This window comes from Aythya ferina, assembly GCF_964211825.1.
Source record: "Aythya ferina genome assembly, chromosome: 10".
Lineage (NCBI taxonomy): Eukaryota > Metazoa > Chordata > Aves > Anseriformes > Anatidae > Aythya > Aythya ferina.
This window is the reverse complement of record NC_140306.1, coordinates 18693526-18706479: the sequence shown is the minus strand read 5'-3', so window position 1 is coordinate 18706479 and position 12954 is coordinate 18693526. Positions and strand designations below refer to the sequence as shown.

The window sequence follows — 12954 nt, the reverse complement described above, 5'->3', positions numbered from 1 at the left end:
TAAGGCTACTTAAAAAAATATGTGAATTTTATAATCTAACTTAACTCTAAGATTAGAAAGCCATTTAGATTGCTAATAAATGTTAGAAATGCCAGAGAATCAAGCAGGAGATGACTTTCACAGACAGCCTCTTTAAGTAACCCAAGGTTTACTCATGACAGAGTAATGAGTAAATATCTGTATGGAAAGCAAGATTTCAGGTTATTTCTATTTTATAACCTCATGCTACATGTCAAGAGCTCTTTCTTCGGCATCTCTTACTCCAGGAAGCTCTTTTTAGTATAAGATTTAGCAGCAAATAGCTCTGGCTTTTGCCCTGAAAGGCAGGGCACGCATCTGTTGCATGCACACACACTGCAGAGCAGCGTCTGCTAAGCTGCCACGGCTGGGGCTCACTCCTCTACCAGAGCCCTACACAGACCAAGGAGGGGGAGGTGACGAATAGCTTCTTAACCCCGTGACCATTCCAAATGTAAATAAATGCAGACAGACATCCTAAACACAGGAAGGACCGGTCTGAGTCAGCCCCCTGATCCATGCAGGCTGTGTTTCAGTCTCCAGCAGCATACAGGATCAGCCCCTTCAGAGGAAAGCAGAGCTGCCCAGGCCAGCATAACAGGAATTCCTCCATCAGCAAGATCTTACCCTACCCCCTTAAAAACAGGGCATATCCTAATTCACAAGGTTTCATATGTTGTCTAAATTATTTATAGTTATTTTTGGAAATTATTTCAAATAAATGAATGTACTGAAGGGGCTTATGAAGCCAAATGTTTCCACAATGTTCAGTCTTTTTTAGTTCAATCCTCATTATCACAGACCAGCAAGAATAGAATGTTTTGTAATCCCTTTCCTTTCCTTCCTGATAACAGCAATTGCATCAGCCGAAAAACACTTGTCTTACCAACACATTCTCCATCCTTAAGTTCATAACCTGGCTGACAGCTCAATTCCTGGAGACATTTAAATGATCCCATCGTGTTGACGCAGTGTTCCCTCCGCTGGCAGGTGTGCGTATCTGTTACGCATTCATTAATGTCTACAAGAAACAGTTAAACAATTCAGTGCCTCATATTTATGAAGAAGTCTGCCTCTTCTTGCTCTCTTTTGGAAGGAGTCAAAAGCTCAATTGAAACCATTTCTTCCAAAAGATATTTGATACAGACTTTGCTAGTGTTCAGATGAAAGATGTTTTATTTCAGCACCTTTTGTTAATGCCAAGTGACTCGAGAGATACAAATCACAGAGAGATTTCCTCCTCCCCCCACCCCTCCCCAAATGTGCAGTGCATGGTGCAGGACAAGGGACGGACAGAACTGATGAAATGCAGCAGTGGGCAGAGAGATGATAATCGGCTTCCCATTTACCAGATAGAAACCTCCTGGATAACTGAGTGAGAAAATGATTCATGCTCATTGCTCGTTACCAGGTTTTCCTAGCTTGGGCTACGTATCAGTCCTGCTGCTTCGTGCCAGATAGACGGGAGCCGCCGGTGTGAAACTGCTGGAAGAGATAGGTACTGAAACTGCCTGCCTCACTGCAGGTGGAGCCACGGACTATACTTATTTCCTAAGGAATAACAGCATTACAACTGGGTACGCAAGAAAATAGGGAGAGAGAAACCTTGAAGGCTCAGTCAAGTTTGTAAATTTATATTTACATCTTTTAAGAGATCTAATTTCAGCAGGAAGAGCACTGAAAAAGTTATTTAAAAAAACACACTTTAATACCAGATCATGGAATGTAGGACACAATCTGGGAAAAAAAAAAAAAAAGAAAAAAAGCCATACATAGGCTCAGATAAAATCATTTCAAATTCAGATTTTGCTTAATAATGAAAGCAAGGGATGACATGATAAGCAAGTACAAACAACAAAAATAAGTAGAGCTTGGGAAGAGAAACTTTCTTTCTATTCCACACAAAATCTGACACTTCCACAGATCTGGATAAAGCTGACATGTATTTCTTGAACAAACAAAAGCCACATGTGACCATAACCACTACCAATATCTGGCTTCTCTGCACATGAAGCTGTTTTCAGATCACACAATAAAGCAAGCGTTGTTTAAATAAGATTCTTGTTTTGGCCATAGAACATAATTCCCAGATAAGCACATCAGAGATATTACTTCCCCCTGCAGAGTATGAAAACAGGAAAAGCCCCTTTAAAAGCTTTTCTTCTTCAGTAATGTGTCAGCTTTTTCTCTGCCAAACAGATGAAGAAGAGCACCAAGATATTTCTGTTCCTGCTGAAGTCATCTAACTGGTGACATTCAAGGAGTTTTGTAAGGCCAGCATGCCAACTTGGTGCCCATTCACTTTTTATTTGTTGGGTTGATTTTTGGTTTTGTGTCAATTCAGTTTTTGGTTTTGTTAGCTACTGCTATTCTTCATGTGCTGGGCACTTGGTTTCCAAAGTCACCTAATCGATCCATGGCAGGGTCACTGCTGTCAGCTGGATAGCTTTCTGCCTGTCCCACAGGGTGTTTGTACACTTCCACGGAGAGGCAGGTACTGCCCCCTTCTAAAGCTTTTGCAGGGTTATGTCTTCCTAATGCGCATCCAGCCTCCCAGTTGCTACACATTAGTGTGAAGCATGGACACCAGGACACCAGTACTCTTCTAACTGGCCTTGGGGGGAAAAAACAAAATCAAAAAACCTCACGTGCTGGGAGAAGAATATGAGCTGCTGGGAATCTCTCTCACCTAACTAGATCTAGTTCTTAAATAAAATTGAGATACTTAAAAAAAATAAAATAAAAGACAAAAAATGGCTGTGAATAGCCACTTAACAGGATACAAATTAGTGCAAGTCTTTCCAATGATTTAAGAGGCTATACAACAGATCTGCAATTATTATCTTTTCTTGCAAACCACAAAGGGCCTTCTCATATAAACAAATTGTCAGCACTACACTGCATCTTATGAACTTAAGTCACTTTACTATATCAAAAAAGCCACTAGGAGGAAAGTATATTTGTCTGCAATACTTAAGTACTATAGGAAGTATTCCACCTGAATAGAAAGTGCAGAGAGGTAAAAAGAGGATTAAGACTTCGCAGGAAAAAAATACATGTAATTTAAGGGTTTTGGTTGTATTTTTTATTCAATTTTCAAAATTCTAAGTACTTGAAAAAATAAGTGCAGCTGGCCAGAAAGCATTTTAGGAAATTAAAGTTATAGAAACTAGAAGATTGCATACCAGATCTTTGCTTTCAATGAAAGGTTTGTGCACAAGTGATACACTGACAATCGCTAGCACCTAATGTTTGTGACACCGGCTGAGATGCAAGGCTTGGCCCTGCCCTGCCCAATGTTAGGGCATGAACCTCCATTTCTGATATTGGACTGATCACCAGCCTACCACTGCTTCATTTTCATTAAACATACATGCCGATTTTTGGTGTTCTCCCCCTCCCCCCCTTTTTTTGAGTAGCTTCCCAAATGGTTATGCCACAAAAGGGGATCTCAGAAGAACTGCAGCACCTTTCCCATGTGTTCCTGTCAGCCCACGCTGCTGCTGTTATCATCAATGCCTATCACAAAACTGCATCCCTCAGCATCACGGTAGGAAAAGGCATCCCTGGCGATTACAGCCACAGTTTGCGCTGGGGCAGGTACACGAGCACCTGAAGTGGCTCCATTCAGCCCAGGATGCTTCTAGTGTTATTTTGCTCTACCATCATGGCACAAGATAGAGGGGAGCAAGGACAGAATACATTTTCTTAAGGCCTTTTGTCCTTCCTACTGATTACTCATAAAATCAAGAGTGTCCATAACCTGTCTGCCTTCAGTACTGGAAACCAACTCAACAAGTAAATCAGATGATGGACAGAACACTACGGAAAACAAAAAGTTATATTTCCAGTTTAAAGCAAAGTTAATACTCAACCTTGGACCAACTGCTGTCTTCACCCAACACAGTTAAAACTGAGGTAGGGTGAGATTTTATTTATAAAAACAGGAAAGAAGGAAAAATAATTTAATAATATATTAAAAACAAGTCCAAAAGTTAATTTTGGAGAAATATGAGGGCTACTTTTGTAGCAACAACATTCCATACTTTGTGTCAGTAAAAACCAGAATGAAATTTAATCACATAACACTTCATTTTTCCTGGAATTGTTGTTGCAAACATATGTATGAACCCTGAGTATATCTGTTGTATGTAAGAAACTGACATTTCTGCAAAGCAATATCAACATCTACCTAGTGCCATTTTTTCAACACATACTTCTACATACAAGTAATAGTTTTGCACTTTTTTTCCCCCTTTTTTTTTTTTTTTTTTTTTTTACACAAATGTGAAATGCAGACCTTTTTTGGTTCTGCATCTGTAGTTTCTCATGAATTCTCTCTTTTCAAATCACTTCATGTCAATTTATTTTATGGAATACATCTGTTTTATTTAGACCTGTCGCTATTTTGCCACCATCTATCCTGTTTCTTAGTGGCTTTGCTGATGCACAGTCCCTATGGTTCAACAATAAAATGACCAGTTACTGGTCACTCTGGCAGGAGGAAAAGTTTAGATGAGAACAGCAAAGAAAATAAAACCGTAGTCTCCCATCAGCATGCACGTGGGTGGTGGTAATGACTTTGCCTGAAAGTCACCAGGAAAAACAATCCAAGTTAAAAAAGACCCAACCTGGCTCTTATCTCTGGAGAACATGAAGCTTTCAGCCCTAAAGACATTTTAATATCTGTTCACAGTTACACAAAGCTAGAGTGTGCGAGCTGTTTAAACAGCTGGTGACTCTTCATTGTGCGTGGTTGGCTTTCAGGAATTCTGGATATCTGCTCTTGGATGCACCTGGAATTATAATCTTCCACAGTTTGACTAAAGGAAATTCAACAGATAAAAGGTTATCAGCTGTTTTGTTGCTGTGCAAGGGTTGTTCCTCCCATCCCTAAAATATGCAAATAGCAACATAATTAAAACAACAATAGTTAGCAAACAAATTACCAAAGCTTTCCTTATGGTGTTTGAGATAGAACACAAAAGCAGTTAAGCTGGAAAAGGATAACTTAGGCAAATATGGCTGCAAATGAGGCAGTTGCACAAATCAGAAACCACAGTATGCTTGTGGCTTTCCCCTTCGACTAGAAACATAGCAAAAATGTCAAATACAGCAAATGTTCTCCAGGCACCATGCACAGAGCAGGGCTGTATACAAGTAGGGAGAACACAGGATGTATTCTCCCTACTATTCTAACCAACAGAAGGAGAAATATCGAAGTATTCTAGACTGTTTAAAAAGGATACCTGTTTAAAAAAATATATTAGATAAATCTAGAGCTTTATTTTTTAGTGAGGAAGAAGAGGATCTTTTGGCTTTACAAATGAGAGTTGTATCTTCCATTTTATTAGCAAGGCCTTAGGTGTATCTTTCATCAATCACAATAAAACTATAAAAATAATGTCATGGGGTAGAGGACAGGAGAGGTAGAAAGTGAATAAAAGGAAGCACTTGGAATCTTCTACTGCACCTTCTGCCAAAGTTGCTTACAAACATGCATTAACTTAGTTTCAAAACACTGCTGAGGGATGCAGAAAAGGACAGATAAATCCCTACTGCATAGTGCAGAAAAAAACAGCAAGGGATTAATGGCAAGATTTTCCAGAAGAAGAAAGCAAGGTGAGGCAGCTCCTTCAGCTGCTCACTTGCCAGACGGTATGTTCAGAAGTGTGGTACGTGCTGGGGGCTCTGTGAAAGCCATGAAAGGCACCACCCAAACTGTGGCCAAGTGTAAATACTACAGTCCATCTCACAGTCTGGTATTTTAGCTGTAGAGGCTTCCTTCCTTCCAATGTTGTTCTCTCAGCCATTTCATTTAAACTAAATAACTTCATTATTTTGCACGCTCATCAGTATCTCTGATTAAAAAATAATAATCCAATTTTGACAATTTAGGGAACACCCGGAAGACAGTAAACCAAACTTCTGCTCTAAACTATGACATTCTACAAATTTCACTATGCCCCAATGCCATACATTCTCATCACTACAATGAGATCATAGGGCTTTCAAAGACAGGAATAAAACTAAAGCTCTAATACTGCGAGATTGTGACAGTGAGAAAAATAATGTTAAAAACACCAGGAGAAGTTCAGGAATGGAAGAAGGTAAATGTGTTCACCCATGACATTATGGCCCCAGCACCACTGCTTTCATTAGCAGCTGGAGGTCTTCAGGTGCTTGGTTTTTCCAAGCATTATCACACAACACTACTGCAGCTCAAGTGCCTTCCAGACTGGCCTGTAGAAAAGTACTCCAAATAGAAACTTTTTCATAAGCTCAGGCACTAGCTGCTTAAAGCAAATGAAATCCTCACAAATACGTTTGTAAAAATAGATTAGTTTCTTACAAGAAGTTAAACAGCAGGGATGATACAGTAAAATTATGATGCATCTTTGACTTTTATACAAAGAAATTTGTGCCAGAATCAAAGGACTGATCTGAATTTTAACATTTCATTATTTTTTTAACAGATCTTTTCCACTGCCTCGACATAGGCAGATTTCTTATGAACTTTGCTGTTTTGTGATGTCTGGGGATTTGGCAGCATTGACACTGTCCAGAGAGATCAACTGCTATAATAGTCAGTTCAGTTTAACAGTCATGAGAACTGCTGTGGTCATCATACATATGAACTTTTATGACTTTCAAGCAGTTATTTGTATCCTGAGAATGTATTGCTAGGGAAAAAGCCAAATAGCATACAACTCATGATGTTAAGTGGCTGAGCAAATGGTGAACATGTGTTTTTACTAACTTGTATTGAAATGTCATATGCAAAGATGGCTAGAGAACCTTTTAGTACAAATGGTTTAAATGCATTGCAGAGCATGAAGAATTACGATGCTGTGGTGAATGGCTTATACCTATCATCTTACCAACACATTTTCTATGCCTGTTGAGTATAAAGCCCTCTGCACAGATCACTCTGTGGTTGACACAGTAGAATGATCCCAATGTGTTCACACATAATTGTCCTCTGGAACAAGCGTGAGCACCTGTGAGGCACTCATCCAAATCTATATCAACATGTTGCAACCAAAAGGGAAAAATAGAATGCTATTAGAACGATTTCTGAAATGAAACAACATTTCTTTCACGCTGGAGATCTCTAAATGAAGTGTCTTGGAGCTACCACATCAGCATGTGCTACAATAAATACAGTGTTACACTGAAAATATGGCTGGGATAAACCCTCAGAGATCATCTAGTCCTTGCTCACACCCCTGCACCGTTGTCATTCCAGAAGGAGCTATTCTTAAAAACGGGCAGTGATACAGGTGCAACACACACTCTTCCCAGGAAACCTGTCCCAGTGCATAACCACCCTTACCATCAAATAACTATTTTAACACAGATTATAAATGTATCTTGCTACAATTTAAACTCATTACTTCCAGTGACACTTCTGAATTTCTTCACCTCCTGCAGTAAAGTGAATGCCTTGAAATGCCCCTTTTGATTCCAACATTAATCAAATTAGCATCCACCACACTTGAGTAAGCATTGCACAGCGAATATTTATCTGGTGATATTAAATTCCCATTTTCTTCACAGGCTATCTGGAATTCCATCAAAATGATTTGTTATTCAATAAGTTCTGAGATTAAGAGGGATGTGGATCACTTGTGAGCAATTCTGAGCATCAGGAACTTCTATTCGCATTTCACTGCTGGCTGCTGCTCCCATACCTACAAATTTCTAAAAAAGGTATGTCACAAGGCATTGCTTCTCACCCCCAAAATCTTTGCTGTGCAAAGATATCCTTTGTGACCAACCAAACATGTCCATTTAAAATGTATAGAATGTGAAGGATCATAAATTCAGCTTTGAAATTCGCTGTTTGTCATGGTGCAGACCTGAACTTCAGTGTCAAGTGAAACACATGGAGCCGTACCCACCCACAGTGGCACATTCTTCATACCAGTGAAACCTCACATTTTCAAGGCAGCAGAAATAAAATAATAACCCACCACCAACAAAAAACAGGTCACTGGGCAGATCTGTAGCTCTGAGATGGCTCCCCAAGGCAGCAGACAGATCCTGCCAGCTGCTTCCATTCTCAGGAAGAGAGGCTGCAAGTCCATAGCTGAACAGTGAGACTCTGGGAGAAGCAGCAGTGGGAGCAGATACTTAGAGGGCCGAAGAAAAGTCTGGGACATCAGAGGAAATAAGCACAAAACCAGGCTTGCCCTCACCCAGGTAATAGGTAGAATGGATAGAAGTGCTGCAGGAGTCACCTATAAAGGAGACCTGCTATTCCTTCTGCCAAAAGGTCTCAGAGGCAGCAGTTTTGTCTCTGTACTGCCATTTGCAATGCACAATACTGAAAATAAAGAACCCTTAAGAAAACACCTTGGGGTCTGCAATCAGTGAGGTCTACGTAATAATGTTTTAGTCACATCTCTGTGGTGAACCATAACCACTTACCTTCACAAGAAATCCCATCAGCCATGATAGTATATCCAGACAAACACGAGCATACAACATTTTCTTCCACAACATTGCAGATGTGCTTGCAGGGACCATTATCTATACCAAGCAAAATTGCAAAATACATTAGCATTCACAACACAGATTAGCTGAAGTTACAAAACTCTAGGTCATCCAAATACACTCCCATCTCAGGCAATGGGGAGCGCAGTTTGTAAACAATCTGTCCAGGCAGCCCTAATCACTGCTTGCAACCCTCCAATCACACAGAAACACACCTGTGCCAATCCCACCTCTATTGGGCACTTTACACTGCACAGCTGTGCTGGTTACCTTAAACTAAACAGCAGGTGTGTAATAACCCTGAAATCAGAGTACAGCCTCAAATTACCTCCTTGGTTTTCCCCTGACAACTTCTCAGGCTCATGCCAGCAGTAACAAGTTAAGGATATGCACTGCAATCACATCGGTGAAGGGATGTGGAATTTTATTCTGACACTAAACATTCCTCACCCATTTGCATCTGCAGTTTTCCCCTCTGACATACCTTTGCACTTATCCTGCTCTTCCTGTAAGGACACGATGAGAAGAGGCTGAGCAGGAGAGGCTGCTGGAGGGGCAGTGGGTTCTACTTCCAACCTTGTCACCTGTCCTCCATCAGGGTCTGTAAGGCAGGGTGGGCAGAGATGGATTAGGGGCAGCATCACACCCACCAGGCACCCCATGGTAAGAGCCCTGGTCCTAATCGTCCCATTCCATCCGGGTCTGTAGTAAGGAACATTTTGGTCATGTGGACAACTGTCTGTGCATGGAGCCGAACAGTTGGTTTTGCAAGATGCCACGTGTTTTTTGGGCCCCTCGCTACAAGAAGGACATGGAGGTGCTTGAGCGGGTGCAGAGAAGGGCGACAAAGCTGGTGAGGGGCCTGGAGAACAAGTCCTACGAGGAGCGGCTGAGGGAGCTGGGCTTGTTCAGCCTGGAGAAGAGGAGGCTCAGGGGCGACCTTATCGCTCTTTTTAGGTACCTCAAGGGAGGCTGTAGCAAGGTGGGGGTTGGCCTGTTCTCCCACGTGCCTGGTGACAGGACGAGGGGGAATGGGCTTAAGTTGAGCCAGGGGAGTTTTAGGTTAGATGTTAGGAAGAACTTCTTCACTGAAAGGGTTGTGAGGCACTGGAACAGGCTGCCCAGGGAAGTGGTGGAGTCACCATCCCTGGAAGTCTTCAAAAGACGCTTAGATGTAGAGCTTAGGGATATGGTTTAGTGGAGGGCTGTTAGTGTTAGGTTGGAGGTTGGACTCGATGACCTTGAGGTCTCTTCCAACCTAGAAAATTCTGTGATTCTGTGTTTGATGAGAACAACTGTGACAGTATGCACGCATGTACACAGAGTGCTGCAAGTTAGTGGAGATGCTCACATGTGTCATGGATAGAGTAGGGAGCTGGGTTGGAAATAGCTTCCATAGAGTAAAATATGTCAACATCTAATAAGTCAAACCAAGTGTTAATTTAAATTTTTATAATGCTGTTATATTGTAAAGACAGTGGGTGTCTTTTTTTTTTTGGTGCACGGGAGGGAAAAAAAGCAGAACTCTAAACAAGTTCAACAAACTCATTCTGTCTATCTTATCTCAACACAGATGAAAAGCAGACGCTCACCTTTACAAGCACAGGATACTCTGGGATGACTTTTACAAAGCCAAGAGGTAAACATGACAGCTGCTGTTAAGATTTCCAACAAACAGTAACTTTAAAGGTATGTGAATAGTGTTTTGTTTGTTTGTTTTTAAAGAGAAGCTCTATTATATCAATAAGAATAATCTAGTTTCTAAATATCATTAGAATGGAAATCTAAATCCATAAGGCTAAATTCTTTCATTTATTTGAGTTCAAGCATCACCTGGAGCAAAGCATGAGACACCAAACAATGGCAACAGTAAATGACTAACTGCAATTGCTATATAGGTTTGGAGTATAGGGAAGAGTGATTTCATTTTAAATAAAACAAACCACAGACATACAGTGGACTATAACACCGGAAAGGTCAATGCAAGACTCTTTATTGTGGCATATCTAAAATGATTTCCCCAAAGAGCAGAGAAGTGAGAAGCTGATGCTTCAGCAACGTACACATCCTCCTTGCCTCACAGAGCAGCTGCAACAACATCACTTCTAAGCCTTGTGGAAAAGTGTGACACCTTTTAGAATGCAAAAGTTAAATACAAAAACATTCAGGGTTCTGCACAGAGCAGGAAATGCTCTAGGACAGGTAGAAACATAAAGTATTATGTCTAATCATAGGAGTAAGAATTACCAGCAGTGTGAGATTTAAAACTGTCTGGTGTGGGCCTCCATGCACAGAACACAGGACAGAGACGTGCATGTACGCGGAGGAAAACCAAGGAACAACAGGCTAGAATGCCACACTGCTAGGCAGAGCAGTTAGCCATGAACAGTGAGGGAAGTGCCCTGCTCCACCATCTCTCTTGTCCAGCCCATAATGTGACCTAGGACTCCAGAATGACAGTAGCAGCCCTGCTTTGCCTCGCTCTTCCTATGTGCCTCAGATGCCTCAATCCAGTCTCAACCCTTGCCTCAACCGAGCTTTGTAACCCCCAACACCTCTTAGCACAGCAGCCTTGCAGGACTGCCAAGAATACTGACTACTCAGATACAAGATGTATTAACCCAAATCTGCACTTCAACAGAGTTAGTAATGGGAGAAGCAAAGCAGAGGAAAACAAAAAACACTGCTATGCTCCAGGTGAGTGATCAAGCCAAACTTTGCAGACCTAAAATAAGAACCATTTTCTTTAACACTTTTGGATTAGGCTCTTTCCCCAGAATTTTAATATAAACAGAGCATCAGCTGCTGCAGAAACAGTCAAACACATTATTGTGTACTGTAATACCATGTTGAGAAAAGTGACATAATGAATATTCATTATTTGGCTTGGGCAGGAGGTATTTGAAGTCTGAGGAATTTTGTCATGGGATGGCAATGCTTCATGTGCTTGTTAAATGATTGAAAGCACTTGTAACTAATCTAAGGTTTCAACTTTTCAGATTATCTGATCTGAAATCTTGCCATTGGAGAACTACAGACATCGATACAACTATTACACAATAGACATTCTTTTCAAGACTTCCACAACACTATGTATTTGGATTTTACATCACTGAAAGATGTTAATGATTTTACATAAAAATTGAAGTTCAGGAAGCACTACTGTGTCTGAACTGAATAAAGTTTATCTAAAGGAAAGCTAACTGCAAAATAGAAAATGACTCTAAAAAGGAAAGGTATTCCATTAACAATTTTACAAATCCTCTTCTGAAAAGTTAAAATGGTCTTGATTTGAATAAATTTAATACCCACTGTGATATCATGCTATAGATATACAAAAATTAAGCATAATCTAAGTTTCCTGAGGGGTTGTTTTCCTTTACATTATTAACCTGTCCAATTTCCAGGGAAAACATCCATGCATCATTACCCACCAAAAAACTTCACAGAAACTACAGAAAAATTGAAGAAATGCTTGATAGATCAGTAAAGGTGGCAGAAAGACACCATCAGTCATGGATTTTCTCCCTGTTTTCCTCACCTGGAGAGCAGCTGGTCCCATCTTCTTGCAAAGTGAATTCCGGGAAACAAGAGCACTTGTAGGACCCCACAGTGTTTATACACAAATGCTGACAGAGTTCCCCACCGTAGAGAAGACATTCATCCAGGTCATCTCCAGGCAGGTTATTTGACAGCTCAGCTTCATTGCTGATGGACAAAGCTTCATTGTGATCTTCCGTCTCTGAAACTAACAGAGAACAAAACATGCTGGTTCTCTAACAGGCACTTTGGCATTAGCTCTGTAAGGATGGAGCATTTGCTCACACAAACTCCAGATACAGTAAAATCTACCCAAAACAGTTACTTCAAGGACAAGAGAAAATCCATCCATCCTGAAGATAAGACCACTGTGCTGGACACATCCACTACCTCTTTCTGTAAGGCTGGATGGACAGACATTTCACAGGAGCCATGGAGGAAAAGACCTTGAGAGGTCACAAGCTCAACTTTCATGCTCACTAACACCATTGCTGTTATTTGTACCAAGGTATCACACTGAAGTTTCATCTGAAACTGTCCCCACTGCAACACCACATTCAATTTTTAAATTTCAGAAGAAAAAGTTAACCAGTTAGTTTGAAGACTCTTCAACTAACCACTATTAACTGGTTAGCTACTTCTGCAGCTAACAATATAGCAAATATTAATAGCATAACAAATATTCCAGGACCCACTCCATACTGACATGGCTATCCCATTTACTGCTTTTGAACACTGGCAAAAGCACTATCCTTCTTTTCAGTTCTTGACCAAGTTTGACAAGATTTTCTGTGATATTAAATGAATTGTTCAGTAAGTTTCTCAGTCAGCTTTTCTTAAACACATATATGTAAACTTCCTCGGTCAGTGTAGTCTCAGCTAGGTTGAAATAAATCC

The 12954-nt window shown here is 40.6% G+C and overlaps 1 protein-coding gene and 1 long non-coding RNA gene across 7 annotated transcripts in view; one reads left to right on the top strand and one right to left on the bottom strand.

Moving 5' to 3' along the window:
• The window catches only part of FBLN2 (fibulin 2), a 105055-nt gene that overhangs the window by 13765 nt on the left and 78336 nt on the right, over positions 1-12954 (bottom strand). For 5 of the 6 annotated variants that reach the window (XM_084530455.1, XM_084530456.1, XM_084530458.1 and 2 more), the window contains exons 6-10: positions 12059-12265; positions 9002-9118; positions 8452-8553; positions 6900-7040; positions 905-1039 (exon numbers count right to left, since the gene is read on the bottom strand). In XM_084530455.1, the coding sequence (XP_084386581.1) occupies positions 905-1039; positions 6900-7040; positions 8452-8553; positions 9002-9118; positions 12059-12265 (702 nt within the window). The remainder of the gene's footprint in view (positions 1-904; positions 1040-6899; positions 7041-8451; positions 8554-9001; positions 9119-12058; positions 12266-12954) is intronic. The other variant, XM_084530460.1, reaches the window with a different exon arrangement.
• Positions 9044-12939, top strand: LOC311441880. The gene is made up of 3 exons (XR_014696316.1): positions 9044-9180; positions 10091-10206; positions 11517-12939. It is a non-coding gene; the product is annotated as an uncharacterized lncRNA (long non-coding RNA).